The sequence below is a fragment of the Phyllobates terribilis genome, unplaced genomic scaffold, assembly GCF_046119375.1.
Source record: "Phyllobates terribilis strain yellow unplaced genomic scaffold, ASM4611937v1 Scaffold_3__8_contigs__length_932513732, whole genome shotgun sequence".
Classification (NCBI taxonomy): domain Eukaryota; kingdom Metazoa; phylum Chordata; class Amphibia; order Anura; family Dendrobatidae; genus Phyllobates; species Phyllobates terribilis.
This window is the reverse complement of record NW_027362763.1, coordinates 358,828,740-358,847,390: the sequence shown is the minus strand read 5'-3', so window position 1 is coordinate 358,847,390 and position 18,651 is coordinate 358,828,740. Positions and strand designations below refer to the sequence as shown.

At 44.3% G+C, this 18,651-nt stretch overlaps 1 protein-coding gene across 3 annotated transcripts in view; it reads right to left on the bottom strand.

Annotated features, from left to right (window-relative positions):
- The window catches only part of DVL3 (dishevelled segment polarity protein 3), a 68,026-nt gene that overhangs the window by 4,190 nt on the left and 45,185 nt on the right, over nt 1–18,651 (bottom strand). For all 3 annotated transcript variants that reach the window (XM_073675313.1, XM_073675312.1, XM_073675314.1), the window contains 8 exons: nt 12,039–12,174; nt 5,896–5,989; nt 5,150–5,219; nt 4,912–5,051; nt 4,712–4,788; nt 2,495–2,562; nt 597–746; nt 129–260 (listed from right to left, as the gene is read on the bottom strand). In XM_073675313.1, coding sequence (XP_073531414.1) covers nt 129–260; nt 597–746; nt 2,495–2,562; nt 4,712–4,788; nt 4,912–5,051; nt 5,150–5,219; nt 5,896–5,989; nt 12,039–12,174 — 867 coding nt within the window. The remainder of the gene's footprint in view (nt 1–128; nt 261–596; nt 747–2,494; nt 2,563–4,711; nt 4,789–4,911; nt 5,052–5,149; nt 5,220–5,895; nt 5,990–12,038; nt 12,175–18,651) is intronic.

The following is an 18,651-nucleotide window of genomic DNA, read 5'->3' as shown; positions in this document are numbered from 1 at the left end:
TCATCATATTTCACTGTGGTTTACTAAATATATGAAAAACTGACCAAGATCAGTTGGGATGAGGGACAAATACAAGAAAATACTACATGATAAATAGTCACCATTACCGTAGATACAACCTTACTTACCGATAAAAGCATTGGGGATGGTAATTTTAAGCCACATCCTATCCCGCACCTCCAAACCAGATTCTGGTGAGCTCATTGCCTTCACAATCGTCACCATGTCGCTATGTATGGACAGCTGAAAGTCATCGAAGCCTTAGAGGAGACAAAGAAGAGTGAGATGCAATGGCTGCGTCACTTCTCTTCTGCTAAAGTTTTGTTTTTTCCCCTCTAGACAAAAATTAGACATTTGATGGACAGAACTTTTTCTTTTTATCTTGTATGTGGCATACATCATAGTTGAACCCGGCAGCCTCCACTATAAATCGATGGGGTCAATCTGTCACCTCCAGTATCTGTTGTGCACAGGTCTGGCATTGTCCTCTGGAATCCATTTAAGATGTAAACCATAGAGTTAGTGTGAACAGAGCCAAAAAGTAAGAACTGATATCAGTCTTCGAGGACTAGAACCAATAAAGCTATTACACTTACGCTCAGTTTCAGGTATAGAGCTGGTAATGGAGGAGCTGGTTGAAGTTATTGTGCTCATAGATGGACTCATTCCATAGGCTGGGTAGGTACCGGTCATTGCTGCTGTATGAGAAACCCAAGCTGCTGGGTCAATAGGCCTGATTGGTTCACCTGAAGGGGAAAAAATGGAGTAATGGCAGAGCTCAAATAAGATAACATGGCTAAAGATTATAAAGGGAGGAATGAAGAGGAGTATGCACAAATCAAAAAGAAAGTGGTTTTCCCCTCCCAGTTAATGTTTGGTGTTAAAAAACAAAAACAATAAAAAAAAAAAAAAAAATTGCGCTATGCTCCCCTTCCCCGGGTCTGGAGAGGAGTCTCCACCATTGTTGCCACAGTCTAGCACTGGCTGCAGCACTGATATCAAGTCCACTGCCACTCAGTGAGCTCAGCGCGCTTTTGCCAGTGTAAACAGAACGTCCCACTCAGTCACTGAGCTCACTAACTGGCTGCCAGGGTTGCCCTGACGTCAGTGCCCCAGTCAACGCTAGATGTTGAGAGCAGCAGCGTAGACTCACCGGTGGACCCGTGGTGAGTACTGTGCAGTTTGATACATTTTTTTATACCAAACTGCACTCGAGGACAAACATTAACCGGAAGACCCCTTTGCAAGGATCACATACATCTAGTGATGAGCGAGTATGTTCTGTTAACCCTTTCTCCGAGTATACTCGGACGAGCACCAAGTATTTACAGCTGCTCGGTGTTATGTTTAAATCACTCCCGTGTGCATGATTTGCGACTGTGTGACAGCTTTAATACATGTGAGGAATGTCTGCTTCTTACACATTCCTCACATGTATTAAAGCTGTCAAACAGTTGCAAATCATGCACACGGGAGTGATTCAAACATCTCACCGAGCAGCTATAAATACTCGGAGCTCGGCCCGAGCATACTCGGCAAAAGGGTTAACAAAACATACTCGCTCATCACTACATACATCATTTAAAGGCATTACTAATATTATGGTATGTGAAATTGTTACTTTTTTCCCAAAATTGTGAAGGAAATTATTTTCCTAAATGATTTTTAGTTTAACACAAAAAGTGTATTTTTTTTTCAGAACTAAATTAATTGTAAAACAAAATAAAAAAAATAAAAAATGGGTGTATAATCTGGTGATCAGTACTCTAAGTGGACTCCCCACAATGGTAAGAAATTATGCAGTAATCTACTGTTATGGTGGCTGCAAGAAGTCTGAGTGTAATGCCTTAAAGGGAGTCATTAAGAACAAACCTCATATACAGGCATGCAGGTCTTGCAAGGACAAATCCACCAACGCCTTTATATCTTCTATCTGTTCCCACATTCCTGAGGAATCAGAGGTTTAATTCACATACTACCTCATTTGTAAGTGCTCTGGGTGTGACAGGTCACTATCCAAGCCTCTGCCTCCTGACATTTTCCCGTCAAGCACCAGCCTCTTTAGACTGCGTAACAGCTCACTGTCTATCTTCCCTGCCTGGCACCTGAGGTCACACAGACAGTGAGCTATCAACCTAAAGAAGCTGGGACTGGGCAGAGAAACCACCTCAGGCAGCAGAAGCTCAGAAAGTGCTCCATCATGCCCGGACACCTCATTCAATATCGATTAAAATAATTTCTCGGGAATGTAGCAACTAATAAGACGATATAGAGGAGTCAATGAGTTAAAGCTTGCAAATACAGATATGCTCATATATGTGGTTTGGGGTGGATTGATGTTACGGATAGATTCCCTTTAAATCTACGTCTATGCAAGAGCTCTGGAAAAACAAAGCTCTCACCACTTTAAAGTTGTACAGAAGGATTACTCAGAACAGAATTTTGATCCTATTAGATGAGAGATGTGGAGTTGCTGTTTGTCCCTGGAACTTACTTCTTGGCAATGTAAAGCAACCGCGAGGAGAGGGATCCCAACACTTAGCGACAGTAAGAGTAATGGGCCTGCAAAAGAGAAAAATGCAGGATTTCTAATTTATTGTAGGAATTATTCAGTATACCAAATGAAAAGGGATTTTAAAAGTTGTCTCGATAAGTCTTTAAAAGGGCACCTCAAACCGTGATCTTCTTAATAGCTCTTGATTTAAAGGGGTAAAAACCTTTCCTCCCCTTCATCCTCCTTATTAAAGAAATAAAATCATGTTTTAAGCACCCTCCCCAGATCTAACGATGTGCCTCTTCCCTGATCTTTGCTGCAGCAGTGATGCTTCATAGCTACAGTAGCGATGTTTCATGGCTACAGTGTATGTGACCGCTGCAGCATATTACTGGACTCCGCAGCTCTGCTGCTGATACAGATGGCTAAACTTGAGAAAGAGGAGCTTATTATTTTAACCTTACAGAAACCAAAACGGGATGGAAAAGTTAATCCCCAAAAACTGCTTTAAAGAAGTTGTGAACTGCTTTCACATTGATGCCCTATCCATTGGATAGGGTATCAATGTATGATTGGCCGGGGTCCCGCACCCAGCACCCCCTCCGATCAGCTGCTATCGGTGCCGGGGCCGCTGGCCAGAAGTGTTTACCTGCGGTGCTTGGCCGCCCATCTGTGGAAACCGCCGCGGGGTATTACACATCTGCCTCCCATTGAATTGAATAGGAGGTGGATGAGCAGTAACAAGTGCCGGCCACTACAACTTGACGGTCAAGCTCAGCAGGTAAGCATTTCCTGCCGGTGGCAGTCGGCGCTGATAACAGCTGATCGGTGGGGGTGCCGGGTGTGGGACCCCGGCCTATCATACATTGACGCCCTATCCTATGGATAAGGCATCAATGTGAAAGTAGTGGACAACCCTTTTAAGGCTATAGATCTTATTTGGTGGTAGGATCCCTCTTACTGGTAAAGAATGCTAATCATATAATATAACAAGGAAACAATCTAAAAAAGGAACACAAAAAAAAAAAAACATTTCACAGGTGCCGTAAGCCTAACATTGGCCAAGAGCAGCTGACAAATGGCAATACTTTCACAAAAATAACTTTAAAGGGAATCAGTCACCAGGTTTATGGTGCTCTATGTGGAGGGCAGCACAAAGCAATGACAGAAACCTTGATCAAAGTAGTGTACCACTTAAGATTTATTTCTTCTCATTTCGCAGCCGGGCTCCGGCAGCTCAGAGATATGCAAGATTACAGAACTCTTCTGTCGTTTGAAACAAGGGTCTAAACCTGCAGTTCTTCAATTATTATTTTTTTTTTTATTACTCACTTTGTTAGCAATGATGTAAGTGTAATAAGAGGACAGCAATATACTCAATGGTCTGTGTGGAGCGGAGGTCATCTTTTACACTTTCTTAAAGCAAGTGGTGTTCTGGGTCTCAGACTTACACTGAGACAGTCTGAATGCCCCTGGTGCAGGGCTATGCTGCAAACTGCAACTGTCGAACCATGGAGTGATATGCTTTTACTTTAGGAGTAACCGTCGCTTTCATTTTCTTCCGGAAAAAAATAGTACATTTGAAAAAAAGGAGCTTTGTAATATATCTTATCAGAATAATCAGCTTCTCATGGACTGATCATTCATTCTTAATATTCACAATTCACAGGTAAAAGCTTTACTCCGTGCAGACAGACTTATTTATTGCGATAGGAGATGACATCTGGTGCTCATAAAGTTCTATGGAGTACTGGAACTTGTTTCAAGAGAACTTGATGCCGATTGTGTCTGCCTCTAGCTCCTCCTCCTCCCTATCTATAGAATTTTACAAGCACCAACCACCATCTCCTCGCTCATTACTTTGAAAATCTGTCTTCACTGAATAAAGATTTTACCCGTGAATTGAAAGTGAAAAATCAGTCGAGCAGGAGGATAAAGAAACAGATTTCTCTGATGTTATGAAGTTGCTTATTTTCATGTGTATTTTTGACTTCAGAAATAACAATTAACATGACAGCTACTCTTTAAACTCCTTTGACTGGTGAACACTGTGTTTAAAGGGTCATAAATGACTTAAGAAATGCTAAATGACAGAAGAAGAGGTTTTTTTTGTTTGCACAAAATCTTATATTATGGATGTGTATTTAACATACCGCACAGGTAGCACCACAGTCATACTGTGACACATGACTAAAGTGCTTGATAAAACGGGCTTACCCTGGCTTGTGCACGATTTCCCTAAGGACTCTCACGGCATCATCGTTGCTCATGTTCTCAAAATTTATGTCATTGACCTGCAAAATTTAATGTGTTCAAAGCTTACAAACATGTGAAACATTAAAGGGCACATAATGCAGTTTGCCCATATCTGCAACATCTGTCCCCCTACCAAAACTTTCCCAAATCTAGATAAGCACCTGCAGTAACATATCGCCTGGTTCAATTCTGCCGTCAGCAGCCACTGCTCCTCCTTTCATGATGGACCCAATGTATATTCCTCCGTCCCCGCGCTCGTTACTCTGTCCAACAATGCTGATGCCCAAGAAGTTGTATTTTTCTAATGTAATAAATGAAAATACAGTTGAACGTGATTAAAACAGATCTTAGAGGAAAAGTGAGAAACGCTTTCAGGATGGTTGCCTTGGAGGCACTCACCCATGTTTAGAGTGACGGTGATTATATTCAGAGACATGGTGGAGTCCGTTATGCTGCTGAATGAAGAGGACTGAAAAATAAAGGAGGCAATGTAATTAATATAGCATTTTAGGGAAAGCCACAAAGCCACAGACATTTTCTAAAGGGTTTGAGGACATCCCCCTCAGCCTTTAAAATAACGCAACAACGCTCGATGGTATAGGGGCCCGGGGTTGTCACTGCAGTGCCATGACCGCAGAAAGCCATCACTGGCTGAAGCATGACGGAGGACACACTAAAACTGTCACTGGTGACTTTTCACATCGAACGCTGAGCACTGGACCACTGATTGGACCAGCTAAAGCAAACCAAGGAAATACAGGGATGGGTGTAAGAGCCAAAGACTTTCTACTAGTCCATTTAGTGCTACACTTGCTTCCCATGGAAAATCAGACTGATCAGATCACAGCAGTCAGCAGAGCACTTCTGCCCCTTCATTTTGGTTACAGGTGGGGTCTTGGTAAGCAGGCCAACATCAGTCAAAGCTTCCAAAATCCAGGAGGCGCTGTCAGCAAAGCGCAGACACAACCGAAGGTAGGATGATGTGTGAAAGAAGCACTTACACTGCTACAATGTGCAAATGGACATCAGAACAGTCTATACAAAAATTGCACAAGAGGTATATTTTTCGGATTATGGAACGCACCTTAATATAAGGTTTATACAACAGAAAACAAACAATGGACAATGGCACATTTTCTCCTTACCCGCTCAACGCGAGGGGCTTTTGGTTTTCTCCGGCGTCTCTTATGTCTCCTCATTAGACGAGATGCGCTGCTCTGCTCTGTGGAATTGCTGAACCTGCAATGAGAACAAAAAATATAAAAAGCATCTAGAACATGATTAGCGTAACTATAACCAAGTTTCCTGTTAATACGGTGGATATAAAAAGTCTACACATCCCTGCTAAAACGCCAGGTTTTTGAGATGTAAAAAAAATATACCAAGAAGAAACGTTTTAGTACTTTATCCACCTTTGTCACCCATAATCTGTACAAATCAATTGATAAGCAAATCAGTTTAAAGGAGGAAAAGAAAATCACGCTAAAATAATGTGGTTGCATAAGTGTGAACACTCTTATAACTGGGGATCTGATTGTGTGCAGAATTAGAATGGCATTTAAACACGAATCACTACACAGTGGTTCTGAATAACCCCATATAAAGTTTAGCTATTCTAGTAGGATTTTTATGACATTTTCATAGTTACATTCTACAGCAAAAGCTATGGTCTGTGAACAGCTTACAACACAGCAAAGGGATTTCATTGTTGAAAGTTACCATTCAGTAGAAAGGTACACAAACATTTTTCATCTGATATACCATGGAACATTGTGAAAACTGTCTTAAAGAAGTTGTCCGGTCTAAAATGATAAGTCTGAAGTCACTCTGTGTGACTGCAGACTTATATCCCCCCAGTGCACATACTGTACACTGCGAGAATTCGCTAGTTTCTGAGCCGGGAACAGTTGTGATGTATGCGGTATGCATACTCCCAGGCAGAATCAGTCTAGTGGGACCAGCCTGCTCAATACACTTGTATAGAGAGAGGCCAACCCCACTATATGGCTTCTGCCTGGGAGTATGCATATCGCATACATCACTGCTGTTCCCAGCTCAGACACCGGTGAATCCTCGCAGTGTACAGTCCATGTTCTGGAGGAGTAGGTGGGTGGGGGTGTAAAAAGTCTGCAGTCACAAAAGGACTTATGAACAGTTACAAATATCAGTCAGTCAATTTTGCATCAAAACTTTCAGGCCTCTGCTAAAAAGCTTAAGAGGAATTTCACCTTTCAGCATGACAGCAACCCTAAGAATACCTCCAAATCAACAAAAGAATAGCTTCGCCAGAAGATGAATGTTTTGGAATGGCTCAGCCAAAGGCCACAACCGAATCCAAATGAAAATCTGTGGGTGACCTGAAGAGGGGCATACCCAGTAGATGACCTTGCAATCTGACAGATTTGGAGCACTACTGCAATGGGAAGTGGGAAAAAATTGTCAGAAAAAAAAAGTGTCAGTTCTAGATGTGCTATGCTGATAGGACTCTTACAGAGACAACGTGGTCATACATTCAAAGGGCACTTTGTACAAAGTATTAGTTTAAGGCTGTGCATCTTTAAGCAACCATATTTAAAGTTTATTTTCCAATTGTATTGTACAGAGTATTGGTGACATTAACAGAGGAAAAAGTTCTTCGTAGTTTTTTTTTTCTTTTTCACGACAAACCCCCCACCCCCACCAAAACCTGCCATTTTAACAGGGGTGTGTAGACTTTTTATATCCATTGTATGTCAATTCAGACTGGTCAACAGGCAGGTTAGGTCCATAGATGGGAAGGGATAAGCAGGGATAAGCAGCTACCACATATCTGGGGGTTGGATTGGCAAGGTATATTTCCAGTTTGACCCAATATACCCATGAGCTTGCACTGGGTACTAACACACAAACTGATGGTGATCTAGAAAACATACCTTTGTATTGTTAATGCTACAAAAAGGCAAAACCAAAAAGTAAGATTAATTTTTGAAACATGGGGGAAAAGACAAACAAAAACAACAGTCATCAAAACCATAGGGTATCTTCACCTCATTGGAACTTAAGATTGAAGTTGGTTTGAACATTTTTATTTAGTGTCAAGGATAATGTGTTACTATATCACTAACAGCTCTAGCAGTTAGGGGAGGGTAAGGTAGTATTAGAATGGCAAAGAGGTTGATGAGGTTGAAAATGTATCTTTAATCTATAAGGATCCGATACATAATGGGATTATTTATTTGATATGGATCTTTATAGGGTATAGAGGGCATATTTTTTATGTTCGAGAACACCAATTTAACAGCTCCCCTTCACAAAAGCCATAGAGGTACATAATAAAATTCCTCCTAGAAGCGCCAGCAGGGGGAGCACACTGCACTCTGTTGTATAGCTCTCACTGAGCACAATCCAGGCAGTAAATCTGTAATGCGCTTCCCCTAGTGTTAGCGACATGCAGAAATCACTACTGATGTGTGGCCACATCTCCTGCTGGAGGGGGAGGTGTTCTGTGCTCCTACTACTGCTAGCAACACTCCTATATTGAGCAATTTGGATAGCTCAACTACCATACCTGTCAACAGTCTCAAATTTGCAGGGACAATTTGCAAACTGAACTGTGAAAGGGGCAGGATATATGCAAACTTAAAAGTGGGTGGCTCTGTATGTTATAGGGTGGTCTCATGTTACTAGGGATGGGTTTAAAAGTTCCAAATTTTGAAATTTTATATGTTGGCAAATGTTACCAATACATGTAGAATTGTAAAGCTGGCCAGAAATGCATGTTTTCTTAAAAAAAAAAAAAAAAAAAAAAAAAACACAACATGAACAAGATAAATAGTCAAACTAACTCCTTAAGGCTATGTGCCCACGATGCAGAAATGCTGCATATTTTTTCCGCTTCTCCCTGGCAGGAAAAACGCAAGCGGATTTTACATGCGTTTTTACCCCACCAGATAGAAGCGTTTGTCAAGCGGTTTTGCATGTATTTCTGCATGCGGGTTATCAAGCGCTTTTCCAAGCCATTTTAGCATCACTCGGAAAGGTGCTTGACAACTTGTTCACACTATATAAATCCATGCAACCAGCATGGATTTATATAGCGTGACCAATAGTTAAAAAAAAAAAAAAAAAAAGAATAAGAATGGTAAAAAATAAAGATTATACTCCGCTGCGTCCGGTGTCTTGGGCGGCTCGAGGTGGTGTGAAGGACCTGCGGTGACGTCATTGAGACATGTGACAGGTTACATGACTCAATGACGTCATGGCAGGTCCTTCACAACAACGCGACCCATACAGCAGACCAGACGGAGGGGAGAAAACACCAGGAGGACATTGGAAGGCAAGTATAATCTTTATTTTTTATTTTAAGTTCTTTGGCTCTATGGTACCCAGGTCTGGATGAGAGTCTCCTCTTCTCCAGACCTGGGTATCATCCGCACATTGAACCGTGTGATATCTGCATGTGCAGATGCAGTGATGCGGATGTCACGCGGTCCAATGGCGGTGATTACGCTGCGTGTCCGCAAAATTAATGGACATGCAGCGTATTTTTCCGCAATGATAATCCGCAGCGGAAATTTCCGCAGCATGTGCACAGCACATGCGGATTATCATTGGGGACCATGGGGCACGTATTACCAAGTGTTTAAGCGTTTTCGCTGCGGAAAAAAATGCATAGTGGGCACATAGCCTTAAGGTGATTTTTCATTTTTGCGCATTTGTTTTTTCCTCTCCTTCCTTCAAGAGCCATGAGATCCACCTGCAGCTGTTAACCAGTTAAATGCCGCTGTCAATCTGACAGCGGCATTTAACAGGTGCTTGCCTAAAGTGCGTCACAAGTCAAGCCCATCGTCGCCCCTGTCACGTGATCGCGGGGCGCCGATGGGTTGTCATGACAGTCGGGTGTCTGCAGAAGACCACCGTGCCAGTCATTATGAATCTCCTATGAACGCCGGTTTGTGGCTTAGGATCGCTGGAGATGGCACTCCCATCTGAATGGAACTGTTGTTCACCATGAGCGTTACCAATCCATTTATTCTGCCAGGGCTCTTTAGAGCCAATGTTTTTTTGATCTGTGGGGACCTCAGTGGTCAGATTCCCAGCGATTAGGAAGTTTTATTGTATCCAAATGACAGGGGATAACTTTCAAACTACCGCTAAAGCACCACCTTCAGTGTTTTTTTCCCCAGCGCTGGAGTGGCGCTTTAAATGTAAAGCCCCTGCCTGCGGTTATACAATTACACTCCGGCGTCTTCACTATTCTTCGGCAACGCTCCAGTCTGGCAATGCAATCTTGTGAGTATTACTTCCGACTGGCCGGAAACCAGAAGCTACATCACAAGGTTCCAATGCAAGTCTATGAAAGCCAGAACAAGGCTCTCAGACTTGTATTGAAAAATGAGCTCTGGCCCGCATCGCACTGGAGCTGCCTAGCAGGTCACTTTTCACCAGAGAATGACAGGAGCGATGCTGGAAAACTATCTTAGGGGCGGCAGGTAAGTAAGTATGAGACAGGGGAAGCACATTTAAAAGCACCACTCCAGCGGTGCAAAAAAAAAAAAAAAAAAAAAACGCTGGAGAGAAGCACCCCGTTTCAGAAACTACACAATATGTCCTGACAGTCGCCCTGACCCTACAATGTCCTCAGATTGCAGGTCTGGCATGTCTGCTCTGGTTCCGGATTTCCCTTCCTCTGTAGAGGTAGCATTAATACGGCTAAAAGTACTCAAATGCAGACAGTTTTCGATCACTTCCATTCTTATGTATGTGAAAAAACTTGACTTAGGCTATGTGCCCACGATGCAGAAATTCTGCATATTTTTTCCGCTTCTCCCTGGCAGGAAAAACGCATGCGGTTTTTACATGCGTTTTTCCCGCCAGGTAGAAGTGTTTGTCAAGCGTTTTTGCATGCATTTCTGCATGCGGGTTATCAAGCACTTTTCCAAGCGATTTTACCATCACTTGGAAAAGTGCTTGACAACTTGGTCACACTATATAAATCCATGCAACCGGCATGGAGTCATAGTAGTGTGACCAAGTTAGTTTAAAAAAAAAAAAAAAAAAAAAAAGAATAAGAATGGTAAAAAATAAAAATTATACTCACTTTCTGATGTCCTCCCGGTGTTTTCTCTGTTGCGGCCGATGTTTTGGGTGGCTCGCGGTGGTGTAAAGGACCTGCGGTGACGTCATAGAGTCACGTGACAGGTCACATGACTCAATGACATTATGGCAGGTCCTTCACAACAACGCGACCCATACAGACCAGACGGAGGGGAGAAAACACCGGGAGGACATCGGAAGGCAAGTATAATCTTTATCTTTTATTTTAAATTCTTTTTTTTTTTTTTTTTTTTTTTTTACAGTTTCAAGCGTTTTTGCCGTGGAATTTCCGCAGCGAAAACGCTTAAAGAACGCTTGGTAATACTTTCCCCAGGGTCCCCAATGATAATCTGCATGTGCTGTGCACATGCTGCGGAAATTTCTGCTGCGGATTATCATTGCGGAAAAATACGCAGCATGTCCATTAATTTTGCGGACACGCAGCGTAATCGCCGCCATTGACTTGCATTGGACCGCTTGACATGTGCATCACTGCATCTGCACAAGCGGATATCACACGGTTCAAAGTGCGGATGGTACCCAGGTCTGGAGGAGAGGAGACTCTCCTCCAGACCTGGGTACCATAGAACCTGTTAAAAAAACGAATTTAAAATAAAAAATAAAGATTATACTTACCTTCCGATGTCCTCCCGGTGTTTTCTCCCCTCCGTCTGGTCTGCTGTATGGGTCGTGTTGTTGTGAAGGACCTGCCATGATGTCATTGAGTCATATGACCTGTCACATGACTCAATGACACCACCACAGGTCCTACATACCACCGCGAGCCGCCCAAGACACCGCACACAGCAGAGAAAACACCGGGAGGACATCGGAAGGTGAGTAATTTTTTTTTTTTTTTTTTTACCAGTCTTCTTCTTCTTTTTTTTTTTAACTAACTTGGTCACACTACTATAAATCCATGCCGGTTGCATGGATCTATAGTGTGAACAAGTTGTCAAGCACTTTTCCAAGTGATGCTAAAATCGCTTGGAAAAGCGCTTGATAACCTGCATACAGAAATACATGCAAAAACGCTTGACAAACGCTATGCGTTTTTCCTGCCAGGTAGAAGCGGAAAAAAAAATGCAGCATTTCTGCATCATGGGCACATAAAAAAAAAAAAAAACAACAAAACATGAAGTAGCATTATTGTCTGCCGTTCTGCCAGATATCATTTCTAGTACATTCCACGTAGTCCAGAATGTCTACATACCTGCTCGTAGAATCATCCTCGTCAGAATCAAAGAAGCTAGTGGAGTCCAGCTCACTGCTCATTAGGGTGGACGAGCTCTCATATCCTCCCGTGTCCCTGCGTCTCTCCAGCTTGGATGTGCCATTGAGTCTGGGAGCTGCCATAAAAGAAAAACAAACACTGGTAAGAGAATAAAATAAAGGACACTTTTTATTAAGGCTGAGTTCACACGATGCGTATTTAATGCGTTTCCGCTGCGCTTTTGCAGTTGCGTAAACGCCGCGGAAACGCATGAAAAACGCATGGTAGAAGGGCAGCAATGTTCCCCAATTGAAATCCGCATGTGCTGTGCCCATGATGCGGATTTTTCCGCAGCGTAAACGCTGCGGTCAAAAATCCGCAGCATGTCAATTAATTTTGCGGAAACGCTGCTCTTTTGCCGCCATTGACTTGCATTAGACCGCATGGAATCCGCATCACTGTATATGTTGATGCGCTTTTCATGCGGTCTAATGTGCGGATGGTACCCGGGTGTGGATGAGAGGACTCTCATCCAGACCCAGGTACCATTAAAAAAAAAAGAATAAAATAAAAAATATATATATTCTCACCTTCTGACGGCCCGCGCAGCGCTCCTGCTTGGTTCGCGGCACTTCGGGGTTGAATGAAGAAGGACCTTCGCTGACGTCAGAGTCATGTGACGGGTCACGTGACGCTGACGTCGGAAGGTCCTAAAGTCTTCACTGCCGGCAGCCGGGACCGAGCGAAGCAGGACACCGGGGGCCATCAGAGGGTAAAGTATATATTTATTTTTTGACATTCACACACTATATAAATCCATGCCGGTTGCATGGATTTATATAGTGTAAAGTTGACAAGCACTTTCCAAGTGATGCTAAAATCGCTTGGGAAGCGCTTGTCAACCCACATGCAGAAATGAAAGTGAAGACATTTCCGCATGTCCCTGGCAGGAAACCGCATATACAATCCGCATGCGTTTTTTCTTGCCAGAGAGATGCAGAAACGCTCAGGAAAAAATCCTGTGCATTTCTGCATCGTGTGCACATACCCTTAAAATTAACCCAAAAAGACTAAGATTCATCCAGTAATAATGATAGGCATTTGTATTATTTCTAGATAAATAGTCATTTACACTCAATGTTGTATTTTTTATTATACAATAGAATTTTTTGTTTTCTTGGCATGTACCGCAAAATATATTATATATTGGAACCAATAATTATACCAAGAGCTCATTTATATGCATGTACCTGCAGAAGGGATCTGTCAGAAGAAAGACTTCACATAAAATGGTTATTTTATACAAAGAAGTTTCTATTTAAAAGGGAATCTGTCACCTGGTTTTTGACAGCTAATCTGGGAGCAGTATGATGTAGAGAAAGAGACCCTGATTGCACCAATGTATCACTTACTGGGCAGCTTGTTGTAATTTCAATAAAAAAAAATATTATACATCACCATTCTAATCAGCAGCAGATTATCACTAGAGGACTAGAAACTTGCTGCCATGTCCTACTCTATATTTATGAGCGCTGTATAACCCCACCCCAACACTGTGGCCAGCTTTCTGCCTATACACAGTGTACAGTGAACACTGCCAGTGATGTGCGCAGGGTTATACAGAGCACAGCATTCAGAGAGCTAAAGATCTGCAGCAGAGAAGACTCTGATTTTAATCAAAACTGCAGCAAGCAGCTCATTAAGTGACACACTGCCCCCATCTCATGCTGCTCTCAGACGGGGTAGCAAAAACCGGGTGAAGGATTACCTTTAAAGGGGTTATCCAGGATTAAAATATTGATGACCTAAGATAAATCATGAATATGAGATGGGAGGGGTACCCGATGTCTGTCTTCTCAGATCAGCATTCTGATTGACCTATCCCATGGATAGGTAATCAATAGCCGATTTCTGCTTCTTACCGCTACCACCAACAATACTAGGCTCATATAATAAATATTTACTCAACAGCAGCCAAGTTTTACCAATGATAATTTTTCATTTCACATCACTGAAAACTCAAGGTACACTATAAAAGGAAACCCTGCATCTGTTTTAAGTTCTAACACAACATATTAAACCATAGCATCATATTTTGCATAGTCAAAAAAGATACATAAATCTAAGTAATCTCTCCTAAATTTTTAGAGACATGAACTAAATCAGTATAAACTAAACATTTTACTGTGCTTCTTACTCCAGTACAGGTGGAATTAACCTAATGTCCTCGTTTAATGTTCTCTGAATTCTCTCCACTCAAACAGGGGAGTATAATTAATAAACTAAATACTGTCCCCCATTAAAATTATCTACCATGGCAGTTTGAGATACAATTAGACACATTATCGACATAATCTCATATTGTGTCCACAGAAACTCTATACAGAAGTGTGAACATGCACCTAACTTCTCTAGACAAGGATGGCTCAGGAGTAGTGTTGAGCATTCCGATACTGAAATATCGGGTATCGGCCGATATTCGCGGTATCGGAATTCCGATACTTAATTCCGATACTTTTACAATATCGAATACCGGAATCGGAAGTTCCCATAATGCCTGCGCTCTGCAGTGTCTCTGAAGGATGACAAGCTGGATGGCAGCGCTCAGCTGCGCGTGTGTGCGCGGTGTCTGCGCGTGTGTGCGCGGTGTCTGCGCGTGTGTGCGCGGTGTCTGCGCGTGTGTGCGCGGTGTCTGCGCGTGTGTGCGCGGTGTCTGCGCGTGTGTGCGCGGTGTCTGCGCGTGTGTGCGCGGTGTCTGCGCGTGTGTGCGCGGTGTCTGCGCGTGTGTGCGCGGTGTCTGCGCGTGTGTGCGCGGTGTCTGCGCGTGTGTGCGCGGTGTCTGCGAGTGTGTGCGCGGTGTCTGCGAGTGTGTGCGCGGTGTCTGCGAGTGTGTGCGCGGTGTCTGCGAGTGTGTGCGCGGTGTCTGCGAGTGTGTGCGCGGTGTCTGCGAGTGTGTGCGCGGTGTCTGCGAGTGTGTGCGCGGTGTCTGCGAGTGTGTGCGCGGTGTCTGCGAGTGTGTGCGCGGTGTCTGCGAGTGTGTGCGCGGTGTCTGCGAGTGTGTGCGCGGTGTCTGCGAGTGTGTGCGCGGTGTCTGCGAGTGTGTGCGCGGTGTCTGCGAGTGTGTGCGCGGTGTCTGCGAGTGTGTGCGCGGTGTCTGCGAGTGTGTGCGCGGTGTCTGCGAGTGTGTGCGCGGTGTCTGCGAGTGTGTGCGCGGTGTCTGCGAGTGTGTGCGCGATGTGTGCGTGCAGGCAGACATAGGCCGATGTGACACTACTACTCCCATCGGCCTATGTCTGTCCCCCGTCCACTCGTGCCAGCAGGATCAGCTCGATGGAAGCAGTAGTTCCCATCAGCCTGATCCTGCTATTTAAATTGCCCTACTGTGTCCCCAATAAATTTTAAATACATGTCATTGGTGGCCAGTGGTTACCTACAATAAATTAGCTCATACATTACCTGTCCCCGCCGATCGCCACCTGAAATAAAGTAAAAACTACACCTATACTCACCTAGACACCTAATTCCCCGAAGCCATCGATCTCCTGTAATAAAATAATAAACCACAACCTTATCCTTACCCCTCCGTAGTAGTCCACAAGTGTCCCATGATGATCTCCAGTTTAGAGCAGCCACATAGAATGTGACCGCTCTGAACCGCTGCCGCCGCTAGAATGACGGGGCCGTAAAGCAGCCCCGTCTCTGCATAAGCGGGTTCGCCGGAGTTCAGGCAGCGCTGCTCCGGTTAGCTCCTTTACGGCCCTGCTGTATCGTGAGAAATTCCCATGGTACAGCAGTGCCGTAAAGGAGGTCTCCGGAGCTGCGCTGCCTGAATGCACTCTGGTGACCTCAGTCAGGGGCTCCCGCTGCCGGGAGCGGACATGTTCCCGGCAGCGTGAGCTTACAGCAGCCATGCACAGCTGTCACCATCTCCAGATGTGACAGCTGTGCATGGGAGATCAGCGCAGGAACGTGGACAGGTAACTATTTTTTTTAGTAAACTAAGAATTAAATAAAATGGTGTGTTTTATTTCCAATAAATTATTTTTTTCTGGGTGTAGTGTGTGTTTTTCTTTTTAACACTTTGTAGGTTAGTAATGGGGGTGTCTTATAGACGCCCATCATTACTAACCTGGGCTTCATGGCAGCTGGCGCTGACATGAACCCCACCACTATTACCCCCTGCCACCGCTACAGGGCAGCGTGGAAGAGCGAGGCTAAGTGCCAGAATTGGCGCATCCTATGGATGCGCCATTTCTGGGGCGGCTGACGGCTGGTGTTTGTAGCCTGGGAGGGGGCCAATATTCATGGCACCCTTCCTGGGCTATTAATATCAGCCCCCAGCTGTCTGCCTAGCCTTTGCTAGCTATTAAAATAGGGGGGACCCCACGTCATTTTTTTTTTTTTTGGGGGGGGGGGGGGGTCCCCCATTTTAATAGCTAGTAAAGGCTAGGTATTCAGCTGGGGGCTGATATTAGTAGTCTGGGAAGCTCCGTGGGTATTACCCCCTTCCCAGGCTTCAAACATCTGCCCCAGCCGTCGGCTTAACCTCCGCTAGAGACTAAAATTAAGGTGGATCCCACGCCAATTTTTTTTTTAAATAAATCCTTTATTTTAACACTAAATGACATTTGAGGAGTTAATAAAGATGCAGTCCCTAAATTATTATTTATTTTTTAATTAATTTATCCCAAAAATTTTGACATGGGCTTTGCCATATTTTTGTATGCCAGCCAGGTACAGCATTCAGCTTCTATGAACGCGCCATATTCCGGGGTGGCTGCGGACTGCAATTTGCGGGGGGAGGGGGGGCAGAAAGCTTGGGCCTCCCTGCGCTGCAGATTCCATCCCCCAGCAGCCTAGTTGTACCTGGCTGGACACAAAAATAGGGAGAAGCCCCACGTATTTTTTTTTTAAATTATTTCATGAAATTCATGAAATAATAAAAAAAAAATTGATGTGGGGCTTCGCCCTATATTTGTGTCCAGCCAGGTACAGCAGGCAGGAATGGGCTGCCCCCAAACACCAGCTGCCTATTTGTACCTGGCCGGACACAACAATATAGGGAAGCCCTTTTTTTCTTAATTATTTCATGAATTTCATGAAATAATTAAAAAAAAAATACGTGGGGCTTCGCCCTATTTTTGAGTCCAGCCAGGTACAACTAGGCAGCTGGGGGCTGGAATCTGCAGCGCAGGGAGGCCCAAGCTTTCTGGGCCCCACCCGCTGCAAATTGCAGTCCGCAGCCGCCCCGGAAAATGGCGCGTTCATAGATGCGCCATCTTCTGGCGCTGTACCCAACTCATCCAGGGCCCTGGTGCGGTGGCTCACTGGGTAATAAAGGGGTTAGGGCCAGCTTGGCATTATCAGCTGGCCCTAAGCCCGAAATTCATGGGGTCACGCCAATATTAGACATGACCGCCATGAATTTCTAGTAAAGTATTTAAAAAAAAAAACACAAACACCCAGAATAAAGTCCTTTAATTGAAATAAAGACACAATTCTTTATTGTTCTAAATTAAACCATACTTACAGTACCGCCCATTCCAGCTGAAGCCAACGATCTCCTGCAATAAAAGAAAAATAATAAAGCAACATCATCCTTACCTTTCCATGGTTCCCAGGACAGCTTCAGCTCTGCTACATCGAGATGACAGGCTGTACCGCAGGAGAACGCTGCCATCCAGCCTGTCATCCCGCAGACACTGAGAAGCGCTGGCATGCTTGCGCTCCTCAGTGTCAGGCTGTGACGGCATCCCGATGAGCCAAGTCTCTCAAGCTCACCGCATGCGCAGGAGAATTCTCCCACGCTGTCAGTGACGTGCATGAGGTGAGCTGAGTTCATTGTCGGCTCATCTTTATGCCGTCACAGCCAGACACTGAGGAGCGCAAGCATGCCTGCGCTTCTCAGTGTCTGCGGGATGACAGGCTGGATGGCAGCGTTCTGCTGCGGTCCAGCCTGTCATCTCGATGTAGCAGGGCTGAAGCTGTACTGGGAACCATGGGAAGGTAAGGATGATGTTGCTTTATTATTTTATTTTTATTGCAGGAGATCGTTGGCTTCAGCTGGAATGGGTGTGACGGTAAGTATGGTTTAATTTAGAATAAAGAATTGTGTGTTTATTTCAATTAAAGGACTTTATTCTGGGTGTTGTGTTTTTTTTAACTTTGACTATGGGGTTAGTAATGGGGGTGTCTTATAGACGCCTCTCCATTATTAACCTGGGCTTGATGTCAGCTGGCATTATAAGCTGACATCAACCCCAACCCCATTACCCCACTGCCACCGCTACAGGGCAGTGGGAAGAGCGAGGCTAAGTGCCAGAATTGGCGCATTTCTGGGTCGGCTGACGGCTGGTGTTTCTAGCCTGGGAGGGGGGGCAATATTCATGGCACCCTTCCTGGGCTATTAATATCAGCCCCCAGCTGTCTGCCTAGCCTTTGCTAGCTATTAAAATAGGGGGGACCCCACGTCATTTTTTTTTTTTGGGGGGGTCCCCCATTTTAATAGCTAGTAAAGGCTAGGTATTCAGCTGGGGGCTGATATTAGTAGCCTGGGAAGCTCCATGGGTATTACCCCCTTCCCAGGCTTCAAACATCTGCCCCAGCCGTCTGC